General features: G+C 31.8%; 2 protein-coding genes across 9 annotated transcripts; one reads left to right on the top strand and one right to left on the bottom strand.

Annotated features, from left to right (window-relative positions):
* Window positions 1-2,107: 2,107 nt before the first annotated feature.
* On the bottom strand, window positions 2,108-4,434 carry LOC112744121 (ABC transporter B family member 6-like). 8 transcript variants are annotated; one of them, XR_011871339.1, is made up of 4 exons: window positions 3,850-4,416; window positions 3,320-3,713; window positions 3,049-3,212; window positions 2,108-2,459 (listed from the first exon to the last, which is right to left on the bottom strand). XR_011871339.1 is itself a non-coding variant. In XM_072214976.1 (4 exons), the coding sequence occupies exons 1-3, from the start codon at window positions 4,112-4,114 to the stop codon at window positions 3,469-3,471; spliced, it is 270 nt and encodes an 89-aa protein (XP_072071077.1). In that variant the 5' UTR covers window positions 4,115-4,416; the 3' UTR covers window positions 2,108-2,459; window positions 3,320-3,468. The 8 variants fall into 8 exon arrangements, 1 of the variants encoding a protein (XP_072071077.1); XR_011871338.1 differs by having other exon boundaries at window positions 3,923-4,416; XR_011871340.1 differs by lacking the exon at window positions 3,049-3,212 and having other exon boundaries at window positions 3,320-3,477; window positions 3,645-3,713; window positions 3,850-4,415.
* Window positions 4,435-6,463: 2,029 nt separating this feature from the next.
* On the top strand, window positions 6,464-7,799 carry LOC140178734 (protein MAIN-LIKE 1-like). Its single transcript, XM_072215967.1, has 3 exons — window positions 6,464-6,532; window positions 6,836-7,578; window positions 7,664-7,799. The coding sequence occupies exons 1-3, from the start codon at window positions 6,464-6,466 to the stop codon at window positions 7,797-7,799; spliced, it is 948 nt and encodes a 315-aa protein (XP_072072068.1).
* Window positions 7,800-15,411: the final 7,612 nt, after the last annotated feature.

Raw genomic sequence — 15,411 nt, 5'->3', positions numbered from 1 at the left:
TAATTATATCAACTAATTGATTTGAATAGATATTTAAGTATCACACAATTTAAAATTATGTATATTAATTATTTGATTTAATTTTTATGATATATAAATTTAAAGAATAAATTAAAATAAGATAATTTATTACTTATTTAAATTGAATACAACAAATATAAATTAATTTAGTTAAAAATTTACTATTTTCTAATCTTCTATACATAAAAATGTCAAAACAAAATTATAAAAATAATCTTTTTATCACTTTTGCTATTTTAATTTTATTTTCTTTGTTTTTTATGTATAATTTTATTTAATATTAACTTTATTTATTTAATAATAAAATATACTCATATTAATTCTATCATATAATAATATATTTTTCTCCTATATTAATAAAAAAATTCAATAGTTATTAACTACATCTAATAGAATGACTGAGAAGTGAGAACTACGAGAAGTTAAACCTAGGTTCAAAATGCTGAAACAAAGAAAAAAAAACAGTGGATATATGATTAGAGAAAAATGTATAATAATGACAAAATATACTAAAACTGGATTTTTTCTCCAACTAATAAAAGTGAGGTGTTAATTCCTCATGAATTCATTTTTTCTCTAAAATGAAATCACTATTTTCTTTTCAAAATTTATTTTAAAAAATATATTTATTATAATTATATTACAATTAACATTTAACGAATAATGTATGATTATACTAATTTAGAGAAATATTTTTATTATAATTATATAAAATCAATATTTAATACATTATCAACTAATAAAAGTGAGGTGCCAATTCCTCGTGAATTCATTTTCTCTCCAAAATGAAAGTACTATTCTCTCTTCTAAATTTATTTTAGAAAAATATCTTTATTATAATTATATTACAATCTTACAATTAGCATTTAATGAATAATGCATAATTATAATAATTTAGAAAAATAAAATAAAGTCCAGTAATTTATCTTCCGATTGCACACGTGTATAGAATAACTTTTAAGAAGGAGTCATATATAGTAAATACGGTCGATAATTGTAAAACTATATACTAACATTGATATAATATTATTTTAGGTATATGTTTTGTAGGCATCAAAGAAAAGTGTTGAGTTGTTTTTTAATAGATTTAAATTATTCATTTTTTATTAGAGAATTTTGTGCATTAGAATTCTCTAATAATTTATTATTTATTTTGAGCTAATTTTGATATGTTCTTATTTGACAGTAAAACAACATATAAAAATTTATTGGTGGGTCTAAGTATTGTTATTTATGGTCACATTGAGTATATATGTTTAATTTATTGAAGAAAGTAGATTACTAAAACCAATTAATAACTATTTAGAGTTAATATATTTAACACTAGCTTAATAAAAATAAATAATACATAACATGTTATATTTTTATTAATCAAATTATTATAATTTAAATTAATCTTAACAAAATAATTTAAAATTATAATTTTAATCTTATCACGTGCATGGTACGGGTTAATACACTTGGAAATTACTGCATGATGAATGTGGTATATAGAGAAGTTTTTGAGAGCCTATAATAAAAAGGTAATAACAAAAAATTTATTACTATCACTTAAAAAAATTTAGAAATTCTAGGAACTAATAATAGATGAATTCTTATTGTACATTAATAGTTTGAGAATATTAAAACTATCATAAAAATTCGTATAATTTTATTCTCTTGACAAACAATTTTATAATTACGTTAATCATATAATTTTATATATAAATATTGATACAATGTTATTTCATGTATATATTTTGCAGGTATCAAAGGATAGCATTGAATTGTTATTCAGTGGATTTAAATTATTTATTGTTTATTACAAAACTTTCTACTTTAGGATTCTCTATCAATTTGTTCTTCATTTTGAGCTGATTTTGATATTTTTTTTACTTCATAGTATACCAATATATAAAACTTTGTTGGTAGATTTAAGTATTACTAGATTATTTATGGTCATATTGAGTATATATGCCTGATTTATTGAAAAAAGTTGATTAAATAACTATTTTATAGTTAATACAATTAACACTATATTAAGAAAAGAAAAACAACGCATACAAGTTATTTTTTTATTAATTAAATTATTATAATTAAAATAAAATTTAACATAACAACTTAAAATTATAATTTCAATCTTATCACGTGCATGGCACGGGTGATTAAACTTGTTCAAAATACTAAATGTGGGTTTGGTTTTGGCCGATTGGGACAAATAAATATGTACCGGCAAGAGAATTTACATAGGAAAAAATACATCTTAGTTCTATGCTCCCACAATGTTTATATACGCTATAAGATCACTATGTATCAAATCATTGTTAAAGCTAACACCCCTATGTTTATCAGCTTGTTAAGTCCTTCATGTGAAGAAGTGCTGCCACTTAGTTCTCCAGCATTCACATATTGACTTCTTCCGGTGCCAGTATTTGCAGACACATTAACTGACCAACCATCTATGTAAAACAAATTTTAAGGCTGAATAAGCATTACAATAATAACTAACATAGCCCCAAGCAACGAAAAATACAGCTAACTTTATCATGGCATCTTATAATTCTCATTCTTTCCAGAAATTAATTAAAAGAAAAGTTTCAATTAGTTAGCAATAAAGGTTTCATTTGAACTACAACCGCTAACAGATACATTATGCTTAGGCCTTAAGCTATGGCTACAAGACATTGTGGGCTTTTAAGAACAAGAAAATTTCTTGGTTGGAATGGAAAACGAACAACTTAGGAGCTTCACGGAAAAATAATGAAAATAAGGGAATACAACTAAATGTCAGTGAAAAAAAATAACAAAAGGCAAATAAACTCTGGAATTTAGTTTCTATATAAAGAAAAATAAGGTTCAAGTTCACATAACATCAGCTATCAAGCAAGTATTATTGGATCTGAATGAAACTGATCACTGAAGACAGCAAAAAAAAAGGGCACAAATGTCACTTTAAGCTTCTGTGATTTCAGAATTGACATTAAGGATATGAATAAAAACACATCGGACCCAAACACAAATCATAAAGAAACAAATATGAAAACTCACGAATACACACAAGCAACTTGAAAAGGAGGAGGAGGAGGATTTTGTTGGTGGAGGCACACGCACACACAACATTCACATACAAAGGAACTGGATTTCCTTATATGATACTTCACTATCACATCTAATTAGATTATAGGGGAAAGCCATCAAAGCATCATTGAGTTCTGTTCACCATTTTCATCGACATTCCATAAGTGAGATTTCAAGATATAGATTTAACATATGCAAATTATGGTCTAACAGAGATAAATAGTTTGGAGCAAAAAGCTACCTTTGTAACCCAGAACAGTTGCACACCTACAGCACCATTGACAAGATCCCTCTTCATCTTAGCGTTCTGCACCAACTGCTTAACACCAATGTAGACTCCTCCTATGGCAACAAAGGTCAATGCATAGTTGCCCATCATCTTGAAAGTTCTTATGAGGCCTGGAAGAGCAACGTTTCTCTCAACACGAGGAACATGATTCCAGGTGGCAACAACAGTACCCAGAGGGTGCCAGAAATTAAACCAGTTGTTGCACCCTTAATAGTTTTCATCAATGCAGAGTTGTAGGCAGCATACTACTTATGAGAATCATGTTTTATTCTCTGACCTCTGAAATCAATAAATGCAGAGGCGAATGCCAATGCTGACCCAGCCTGAATTGCGGTTTTGATGCTCCCTTATAGGAAGAAGTGTTCAAATGAGTGTAATCAATTCAGTATTGGTGAAAAAAAATTCATTGCTCAATTACCTCATCCAACATCACAATTCACAAGCAGCAAATACATTTCACAACTAAAACAAAATCAAATTACCAGAAATGAAAATCCAGACAGCTACGCACAACAAAATCTAGGGTAAGGGCTTAAGAAGAGAACGAAACCGAACCTCCTTGAACGTGTGAAACTGGGCATCTTGTCCTATGATCTCCTCCTCCACCTCAACCTGTTGCGACGCCGAAGTCTCGGCACCGGCATCAATATACAGAGACGGTGACTCCGGCGGCTCCGAAACCTCAGACACCGGAGTGAGAGGCTGTATGTGCGGCGGGGACCAACCGAACAGCTCTCTCGACACCATCACGCCCTCCGATCCCTACTAGAATTGAAACCAATGATAGATCCACCGTTATTCACAAGGCAAAATTCGATTCGAGAAAACGACGTGGAGGAACTGGGGGGACGATTCGAACAGAGCTTCGTCTTCTTCTTGGCCAGAGACTACACGAACGGAGCTTGAGAGAAAGAAGAGCAGAGTGGAGACGACATGAAGAGATCTTCGGACAAAGAAGCGCAGAGAGGAGACCGAGTGACCGACTGACAAAGACACTTCTTCTTCTTCTTTGCCCAAACAGCAAGAACACTTTAGATCAAACACTTTTTTTATTTTTTTATTTTTTTTGAATTTTGAATTTTTAAATTATTTCAGATTTAAAATTACAAAACTAAGGCTAACTAAATTTTGACTAAATTAAAAAAATTAAGATAGTTTTTTGTTCAATATAAAATAAAATATTTAAGTTTTTTTATAAAATTAAATAAAACAATCATTTTTGTTAAAATATAAAAAAAATTAATAAAAATATTGATATAATATATATTTAAAAATTAATTAGTCACGCAAAAAAATATAATTCACATGTCATATTTTAAGTTGTCGATGTTTTTATTGTATCGGTATCTATGAATTTAGCATCGTATCAAAATATTCAGGTCTAGATATAAGGGATCCATCTCGCAAATAGGGATGTTTATAGATCGGATTCAATCCACATATCTGCGGTATTTATCTAATCCGAAAATTACAGGTATGGATCTGATTGAATCGGATCCAATCTGCACATTTATAGAATCGTATTGCAGATTTTATGTAGATATCCGTATATCCGCGAATCCGCAAAATAAATAAATAAATAAGTAAATATTTTTTTATGTTTTATTTCTACTAATAATTATCATATATGTTGTATTATTTTAATTTTATTATTTAGAAAAATATGTTTAATATTATTTTAAGAGTAAATATATTTAAAAGAGTAAAAAAAAGAAATTTTATTAATATTCTTTTAATAAAAATAAATTTTAAAAAATATTTTTGTGTTTTGTGGATATATCCAATATCCGATCCGATCCGCAAATGTGCAGATCGGATCGAATCCAGACTTAAAAACCACAGATATTAGATCCAATCTATTAATTTTAATGTAGATCAGATCGATATTTTAGCCATATCCGATCCGATCCTATCCGCGTTCACCCCTACTCGCAGATTACCGACCCAACGAGTCCTTAACCTGTACACGTAAAGTGATCCGAGTGGCATCCTCTTTTCTAATGAAAATCTGGACAATTTACAAAAATTTTTAGGTAACCAAATCCAAATTAAAAAGACTCAACCGAGTATAAAATATAAATAAAAAAGACCTATTTCTCTCCAAAAATATATCATCTTTATTTTAATTAATTGTTTTATTGTACGAAATTCTTATAAATGACCTCATCTGTCAATCTACTGACGATCAAAACAACACTTTTTTTTTATAGAACTCGCATTCGAATTTAAATATCCTCTTTATTCAACCGTTATTTATGATCTGATAAATCTATCATTACTGAACACGAAACAAACACCTATTTAAATTATTAAACATAACTAATAATAAATGAGGCATAAATTATTAACACATAAATTATCACACAACAATACGTATAAAAAGATCATAAAAATTAAGATATATTATTTGGTAATATGATATAGTGTTTGTGTAGAAAAGAGAGATGTGAGAGTAGTGTGAAGTTTTCTTGGCTCCCCTAAAAACAAGACACAAAGGCTACACAGTTGGGCCCTCACATGGTACAGCTTATGATAATGCATATCCACACATATGACACTCCCACCACCCTTCATTCATTCATGCTTATTGCTTTGGATCACACGGGTATACTTTTTGTCTCAAAAAATTATATATTCTTTAGGGCAATTTACCAAATTAAAATGATTGGATGTAAGCTTTACCAAATTACAACAATTAGAATTTGGTTACCATTTTGCGTTGAATCAATTTATATAGAAACCGTGGGAGCCAACCACGGATTCCAAATGCACATAAACCGTGGGAGGTAGGGAGGTTTTATGATCAAACCATTTTGTATGTAAACCGTAGTAGGCAGCAACGGTTTACGTGAAGAGAATGTGAAGCATAAACCGTGGTAGGCAGCCACGGTTTATGAGTAAATGCTTTCGAACATAAACCACTAGAGGCAGCCACGGTTTATGAGTGAGTAGTATAAATAGCAAAGCCGTGGCTGGTGAGGGCGGATCATTTGTGAGTTTTGTGAGTGAGGGGAAGGTTGGTGGGTGAGAGAGGAAAAAAAATTTTTTTTGTTAAGTTGCTGGTTTGAGAAGTTGAACCGGTTTAGTGGAGAACCGATGGAAGAAGAAGACCGGATGTACCGGTTAAACCGCGTTGCGCATGTGGCTGGATTTATCGACCAAGAGGTTGGTTAAACCGGCTTTTTATTATTATTTTTTGTTTAATGTTCTTATCATTAATGGTAAATGTTAAATTAATATTTTAACAGTTATAATAGAATTTTTTGCTGTTATCATGATAGTGAGTATTTTATATTTATTGAATTTGTAATTTATATTGTTGGCAGAAATAATTTTTTAGGTTTACGTGTTAGTAGTATTGTTAGTGTTATTTTCTCTATTGTTGTTATGCTTAGGGTTTTTTATTGATATTACTGTAAATTGTTGCTGTTGTTGTCTGTTGAGAGTTCGCTATCTTTCTTTTTACAGCCTGCTAGGGTTATTAGTGGTGTGAGAAGACAACAGAATATGCCTTTACACGAGCGTATCATACCGTATCTAGAGACGGCGGGCTTATATCACTTGGCTAGGCTGAACAGTCAGTGGTTCTGGGTTGATGAGCCTCTACTTAGCGCATTCATTGAGAGGTGGCGTCCTGAGACCCACACATTTCACATGCCCTTTGGGGAGTGTACGGTCACCTTGGAGGACGTGGCCTATCAGCTGGGTTTACCGATTGATGGTGAGCCTGTGAGTGGGTGCCTTAGTGAGTTTGAGAATTTCATGGAAAATGGAAGACCGGCATGGGTGTGGTTCCGTGAGCTGTTTGGGGAGTTACCTCCGCAGAATAAAGTGAAGCAAATGACAGTGTGCTACACATGGTTCCATGAGCGGTTTCGGGTTTTGCCAGCAGATGCTACTAAGGACATCGTGCGTATATACGCGAGGGCCTATATTATGATGCTGTTGTCATCTCAGCTGTTTGCGGACAAGAACGCCAACCGTGTCCACCTTCGCTGGTTGCCTTATGTGGCATCGTTGGATGACTTGGGTAGATATAGCTGGGGCTCGGCCGCGCTGGCGTGGTTGTACAGATGTCTTTGTCGTGGAACAAACAGAAATGTTGTCAACTTGGCTGGGCCACTTCAGCTTCTACAGTCTTGGATCTTCTGGAGATTTCCTTGTCTGAGGCCAAGTGATTTCAACAGATTCGGGTTTCCACTTGCATCCAGGTAAAAAAATATGATGCTAGAGTTTGAAATTGTTCATTTACATGTCCCATTAGATGTTATGACATTCTTTTAATTGAACTTGTAGGTGGGCTCAGTATCTACCGAGGAACGATGCAGTAGATCAGAGAGTGGTGGCTGCACGCCTTTCTTTGGATAGATTGCGTGTGCATGATGTGAGTAATTTACTTGTAGTTCATTCAGTTATGTTTTGCCTGTTATAGAATTTGTTTTACGTAAAGTTTCATTACGTGATGTAGATCGTGTTGCGTCCACTTCTCATACTCCATCCGGTTCGCCCAATCACACATTGCCGGATTCTCTGTACGCATGATGTCGAACCAGTAATAGAACTCCGCCTCAGTTTTTGCGTACGCAGCATTAACCAGCATTCTTCTCGCATCTTTACCTTTGAAAGAAAGGCTGAAATTTGCTGCCACATGGCGGATACAGTACGCCCGATAAGCACGTGGGGGCAGCCAACCATTCACGGGATCCTCTAGTGCAGACTTGATACCGTTGTGCCTATCCGAGATAACAAGGATACCCTCCTGTGGAGTCACGTGCCTTCTTAAGTTGGACAAGAAAAATGCCCATGACTCGGCATTTTCTCCCTCCACAAGGGCGAATGCTATGGGGAGGATGTTTGAGTTCCCATCCTGTGCAATCGCCAGCAGTAAGGTGCCTCCATATTTGCCGTACAAGTGGGTACCATCAATACTCACAAGCGGCTTGCAATGTTGGAAGGCCTCAACGCAAGGTGGAAATGTCCAGAACAGACGGTGAAAGTACACTGTTGACTCATCAATCTGGTCCCCAACTATAACAGGAGACGTCTGCAACACAGTAACTGTCCCGGGCATCGTCAACTCCACGCCTAGCATCCAACGTGGCAATTCGGCATAAGACTCTTCCCAGTCTCCATATATTTGTGCAACTGCCTTCTGTTTTGCTTTCCAAACCTTCCGGTAACTGGGTTTGAAGCCGTAATCAGCTTCAGTCGCTTGTTGCAAGACCTTGATCGGTACTGCAGCATCCGCACTAACCAACGGAAAAATCCTCGCACAGATAACGTGGTAATCAAGCTGACGGTGATCACTGGAAACAGATGTTGCTAAGCAAGTGTGCGGACCGTTGTACCTCCTAACCTCCCAAGTTCCCTTCCGTGCACGGAGCGAAATCCGAATCAGCCAACTACAACTTTTGCCGAAATCCTTGCACCTTCCATGATACTTCAAATGGTCCGATTCCATCACTCGGTACTCAACACCTCGACGGATGCTATAGTCCTTCACACTAAGAACAGCTTCTTCTTTACTCTGGAAGGATTGCCCAATCTGAAATTCGGTTGACGAACCACCTACTGTAGCAACTCCGGCCGTATGTTCACCCAGAGCCTCCAAGTTTAACGTCGAGAAGTGTGGAGGGTAATGCTGTGTGCCGGAACTTGAAGGACCTTCTTGTGCTTGTGGATTGGCACCGGTGTCATCGTCGCTGTCCCCAAATATATTTACAGGCTCCTCGCCAGAGTCATCGTCCCGCATTGCATTCTCTACTCGATCAGGTACCCCGATTTCTTGATGTTCATCATCTGTGGCACGACCTGATTCCCCCAGAAATGCCTGTTGCAGGACCCCTTCATTAGGGGAACGTGCAGTTGGAACTGCAACCGCTGGTACCAGATCAGCCGCAAAAGAAGGAGAGGCAACCTGCGGAACAGAAAACCGGTTTGCTGGCGCCGAGCAAGACACACCGCCAGCGGCAGTCGAGCTATGAACAGGATTCGATGCCCCAGAACTATCCAGAGTTACCTCCAACTTCGCATACAACTCGTGTATTCTGAGCTCAGGAAAACTCCTCACGCAATGAAATAGAACCCTAATATCTTCGTCAGCCCCTAACACGAATGTATCATACATCACACCGCTGGAAACTACAGCGATGGGAATCTTGTAGAAGATCTTCTTCACAACCTTGCTCCCAAAAACTCCAAGCTTCTGCAAGATGGTGCTCTTCAAATCTGACAAACTGTTTGACGAACTAACAAATACACTCAACGGTTCTCTATCAGTGAACTTCACACCATATTTTTTGCTTTTTTTAATTTTTCCAGAGCAATGCACTAAGACAAGAACACTCTCTCCCTCACTTGACATTGTGATAATGATCTCCTCAGCAACTACATTCTCACTCGAATATATATAGATTTTCATTATACATAAACCGTGCTAGGTTACAAGGTTTTATGATCATTGAATGCCCTTCATAAACCGTGGTTGCCAGCCACGGTTTATGCTTTTTCTTCTTCATAAACCGTGGCTACCACCAGCGGTTTCTGCTTTTCATTAATAAAGTGTAAACCGTGGCTGCCTACCACGGTTTACATTGTGCATTTCCAACTCATAAAACCCTGCTGCCTCCCACGGTTTATGTGCATCTGGAATCCGTGGTTGGCTCCCACGGTTTCTATATAAATTGATTCAACGCAAAATGGTAACCAAATTCCAAATGTTGTAATTTGGTAAAGCTTTCATCCAATCATTTTATTTTGGAAAATTGCCCTATTCTTTACTTCATAGATATTTTCTTTTAATGTTGTTATGTAAATAGATTTTTAAATAGTTTAATTTTTGAATTATTGTCTTCTAATTAGTCATAGATATTCTCTTATTACATCATATCAATCAACATCTTGAACTTTAATACCCTGTTACTTAAATACTATATATGAATCTAATTATATTAGAAAAACACTGATATTTTTATTAGTAATAATATTATAGAATTATAAATTTTTTTAAAATAAATTATATTATAATATTTGATTTTTATTATAACTTGAAAGTTAATAATATTTAATATTTTTATAATAAATATTAAAAAATTTATTAAATGAAAAAATATAAAATTTGTGTTCTACTTTAATATTTTTTTATAATGAATAATTTATGAGTTAGTATTTTTTTTTTTGTTATAAGTACTTTTTGGATAAATAATTTTCAGTCAGGATATCGAAAAAACAATAAATGTGATCTTGAAAAAACAACCACATATAAATAAATAGTTTAAAAATATTGGCATGTTAGTAAATTATATATAGTATACTATTTAAAAAGTCAAAAGAAACAGAGCGACTAAATAAAAAGGGAGAAAGAAAAATTTTTATTTAGAAAAAAATATTTCAAGTATAATAAAAAAGAGTATCATATGACACGTTTTGATTATCAAATTAAAAATATATAATAGAATAGTTTAAATTATAATAAAAAATATTGTGTGATATATTTTGATTGTTAAATGACTAACTAATAATTAGTGATAATATATAAAAGAGTTAAAGTGAGTAGAGAGAAAACATAGAAAAGAAAAGAGGGGAAAGGAGAGACTTCATTGATTTAATTTTTTTTAATTAAATTGCAATTAAAAAATGTTATATATACATTTTAATTGTAAAATTAGTAATATGTAATAGATATAATGAATTATTAATAGTATACATAAGAGATAGAGTGATAAAGGATGAAGAAAAATAGAGAAACAGAAAAGGAGAGAGATCTTTAATTTGGAAAAAAAAAATTAATTGAAAAAAAAGAGTATTATGTGACACGTTTAGATAATAAATTTTAGAAATTGTGGCATATTGATTAAAAACCTTAAAAAAATAAAATAAGTGAAAAAATAAGAAAAAATTTATTAGTTTTAAAAAATATATATATTATTTTAATTATAATAAAATAGAGTATAATGTGATACATTTTGATTGTCACATTAATAATATATTTTAATTTTAATTTAATAAAAATATTATATATTATATTTTGATTGTTAAATTAATAACTAATATTAATATATAAAAAAATGTAGTAGGTGAAAGAGGATAAAACATAAAAAAAAAAAAAGAAAAACCTCCTTAATTAAAAAAAAAGAAATTTTTAATTTAATTACAATAAAAGTAGGGGTGGCAATATGTACCCTACCCGCGGGTACCCAACCCGATCTGCAGCGGGTAGAGTAGGGTGTGGGTAGGGTTTTTCGTGCGGGTCGGGCAGGGTGCGGATTTAGTCTCAACCCTATCCGACCAACCTGCACCCTATATATGTATATGTTATATACTTATATAAAAATATGTTCTAAGTGGATGTTGAATCAAAGACCTCTCACTAAATGCAAAAGATCCTTAGTCATTAAAAGAAGATTATTAATTGATAATTTAATAAACTTTTTTTTACATAAAAGTCAGTTCTATTTTAAATTATCATCAAGTTATCTAATAACGTTGCATATTTTTTTGTTACCCGCGGGTAGGGTCGGGTACCCGCAGGTTAAGAGCCGATAGGGTTAGGGTTGAGAATCTCAACCCGCAGGTAGAGTAGAATTGGGTTTATATAAAAATCTCAACTCGCGGGTACCCTACCCTACCCATTGCCACCCCTAAATAAAAGTGTATCAAGTATTATATTTTTATTATAAAATTATTATTTTAATTACAAAAACTACTATATAATTATTCTATAAGTCAGGTTTTACTTTATTTTGTTCTTCATTTTTTTTAAAAAAAGTGTTCTTCATGTATTTAGTGTGTGGCAATTTTAACTAGAGCAGCAAATAATACATTCTCTTACTCAAGGTAGTTGGGCTCAAGCTAAGTTTTAAGCCAACCCTATAAGACGTGTGTATTTAATTTGCATAGCACATCAAACAATTTTCTCTCCAAATATAAAATATAAATGAAAAAGATCTATTTCTCTCCAAAAATATATCATCTTTATCTTAATTAATTTTTTTATTGTACGAAATTCTTATAAGTGATCTAGGGGTGCACATGGGCCGGGTGAAGTCGGATTTGATGCGATCCAGACCCGATCCAAAATATACGACAATGAGCCACAGAACCCGTTCATCTCTGCCATCGAGTTTCAGATATAATTAAATATTTTGCACTATTAAAAAAACGAATATAATTAAATGATTATATAAAATATTTTACACTATTATAAATAAATAAAAATTAATTTTTTTAAAAAAATCTTAATATATGCATTTCATACAACTATTTAAAAGTCTTACCATAAAAATATCGTGTTTCAAATTTTGTCATAGCTTTAGAGGAGTTAAATCCACTTTAACTTATATTATTATTTCGGCAATACAAAGAAATAAAATAGCTGCACTGCTTAAGTTATAAACTAATAAAAATCAGAACTAAAGAAAAATCATTCTTTAAAGCCAGTATTATATTTAAAAATGATATCTGTTGTTAAAAACTTTTTCATATGGTAACAATACGGTTTTATAGGGAATTTGAAGCTTTTCCTGCCCCTAGTTTTTATAAGTCCTTGAATTGAAGTTTTCAATTATGAAAAAAAATCCTTGGCTTGAACACAAGTAATATTTCTAAAAGGATAATTTTTTAATGAAATTATTATCTATACTAACCAATAGTCTTATACTAAGGAATCAAAGATAATTTTTTTAATGGATTAATAACTTAAATACTTTCCACTAGCAAGAAAGTAAGTGTTTTTAATTCTTCACTAACAATTAAATAAAATTTATAAGCACATCAAAGAATAAAATAAATTAACTAAGAATATAAGCATTAGAAAAAATAATGTTGACACAACAAACTTCGGCTAAATTTTTTTATTATGGACGAACAGCATATGCAATTTAATTCTATTGATTTTGTATATATTTCTTTTGTACGAGAATGTGTAATTGGTAAATTTGATTATTTTGCAAAGATATTTTTAAAATTTTTTAATATTAAATTGAAAGGTCGACTTTGTTTGTTGTGATTTTATTTTTTGAAATTCATACATTAGAGATCTGATTTTTGGTTTAAAAAAATTGAAGAGTCCACTTTTTATCCTTTAAAAAATTAGAAAATTCGAATTCTACATTTTAAATTAAATAATATCATCTTTAAAATTAATATTTTTACAATCTATAATAATAAAAAACACCATTTCCGTCCTAATATAAAAAACAATTTGCGACAAACTTCATATTTAACATATATTATTTGTATTAGAGTAAAGTATTGTTTTTGTCTTAATGTTTGGGATAAGTCTTAAAGTTGTCCCTAACGTTTAAATAGTTCTATTTAAATCCCAAATGTTTTTAAGAATTTGTTAACAAAATTGATACGGGACAAAATTGAGACGATTTTGAAACGTAAGGGACTTAAATAGGACGAAAACGTTAGGGAACAAAAACGATACATAAAAATAAATTTTAATTTTATCCTTCAATAATATCAATCTTTTACGGTACATAGTTATTCACTTATTTTTTAATCATATCTAAGTAAATTATACTTAATCATATTACTTTCATTCTAAATAAATTTATTTTTTATAATTTTACTCTTAAATATTTTTACTCATTGTGAAATGTTTGTAAAATGAATAATTATATACCGTAAAAAATTATTATTAAAAGATAAAATTAAAATTAATTTTTATGTATCATTTTTATTTTTAATATTTTCGTCCTATTTAAATCTTTAATATTTTAAAATTGTATCAATTTTGTCTCACCGTAAATTCTATTAATAAATTTCTAATAATATAATAATATTGAGTCAAATTTAAATAAGACAATTTAAATCTTAAAAATAACTTTAAAATTTATTTCAGACATTAAAAATAAGAACGATACCTTCTTTGTATTTATTATCGTAAGCAAGAGTGGAATGTGAATTTTTTTTTCCTCTCTCATGGGCAGAGAAAGGGGAGTAAAATAAGGAATAGATCCTCTCAATTGTTAAAAAAAATTGAGAGTGTAAAGTGTGATTTTTAGTTTTTTATTGTTCTTTCTTTTATATTTATTCTTGATCCTACTTATAAAATTAATAGTGATAGATTACACTTTACTCTTTCAATTGTTAAAAAAAATTGAGTGGATTCACTCCCAGTAAAATATTGTGAAAAATGCCGGTATTATATCATTATGGCCAATAAAAAAGAGACACGTGTAAGTGAAAATTGCGACCCAATGCAGTGGATCAAAGTCAGAAACGCAAATGAATTGTACTGTAAATCTTCAGTTTTATTTGTACGGGCCATACGGAACCAGCCATGGGATAAGTCGGTAGCCAGTAACATATGTACCCGGTAGCCCAAAAAAATGGGTGTTGCCCCACGCGCTCCATTTTCACAAACATACGGTTAAAAAAGAAAACTAAAAATTCTTAAGCATGTTTGCACGATTCTTCTTCTTAAATAAACAAAAGAAAATAACTAATAAATTAATTTTTTTATTTATGCATATGTTCTATTTTTATTTAGAATAAATCACAATGAGTCCAATTAGTTTATTAATATACACATAAATTGCCTTGAATATGAGCAACTTAATATTTTAAATATTCTTATAAATCACATCAAAGACAAGTAATTTAAAAGTTGAATCAGAATCAATCTAAATCAATTATATTTAATCATGTAAATAGCAATATGCACTTTAATTTATGGCCTAAGAACTAAACAAATAATTTGCCGCTGTGATTTATGGTATATAATTAAAAAAGAGTTAAATTTTAAAGTTGTTCGGTAGGTCGGGTACCGAACGGTTCGGGTTGGGACCCTGAGGTCGATGCTGGGAAGGGTGGAGAGGCTCGTCTGGTCGTGCTTTCCTAGTCCCAGGCATACGAGGTCCCGAGCACTTCGTGTGTAGAGGAGGGGGACCACCTGCAAAGACACTCCGACGCCCTTGTCAGAATGTGCGCAAGTGGAGGGGGAATAGTGTAAGAATGTGACGTACCTTGAGGGGAGAGCCAGTCTCCCTCTTATATACATGTCAGTAGTGGGCCCTTTCAGTGGTCAGGCCCAT

Source organism: Arachis hypogaea, chromosome 14, assembly GCF_003086295.3.
Source record: "Arachis hypogaea cultivar Tifrunner chromosome 14, arahy.Tifrunner.gnm2.J5K5, whole genome shotgun sequence".
Classification (NCBI taxonomy): Eukaryota; Viridiplantae; Streptophyta; class Magnoliopsida; order Fabales; family Fabaceae; genus Arachis; species Arachis hypogaea.
Note: the sequence above shows the minus strand (reverse complement) of the source record. Positions and strands in the feature narration are given on the sequence as shown.

What these genes read in the sequence shown, in the direction of transcription:
- LOC112744121 (XM_072214976.1), bottom strand. Translation starts at nt 4,114, where the DNA reads ATGGTGTCGAGAGAGCTGTTCGGTTGGTCCCCGCCGCACATACAGCCT. An exon ending in AGTTTCACACGTTCAAGGAG is followed by an intron (nt 3,714 to 3,922) that starts GTTCGGTTTCGT and finishes TCTTCCTATAAG; the next exon opens with GGAGCATCAAAACCGCAATT.
- LOC140178734 (XM_072215967.1), top strand. Translation starts at nt 6,464, where the DNA reads ATGGAAGAAGAAGACCGGATGTACCGGTTAAACCGCGTTGCGCATGTG. An exon ending in CTGGATTTATCGACCAAGAG is followed by an intron (nt 6,533 to 6,835) that starts GTTGGTTAAACC and finishes TTCTTTTTACAG; the next exon opens with CCTGCTAGGGTTATTAGTGG. An exon ending in GGGTTTCCACTTGCATCCAG is followed by an intron (nt 7,579 to 7,663) that starts GTAAAAAAATAT and finishes TTGAACTTGTAG; the next exon opens with GTGGGCTCAGTATCTACCGA.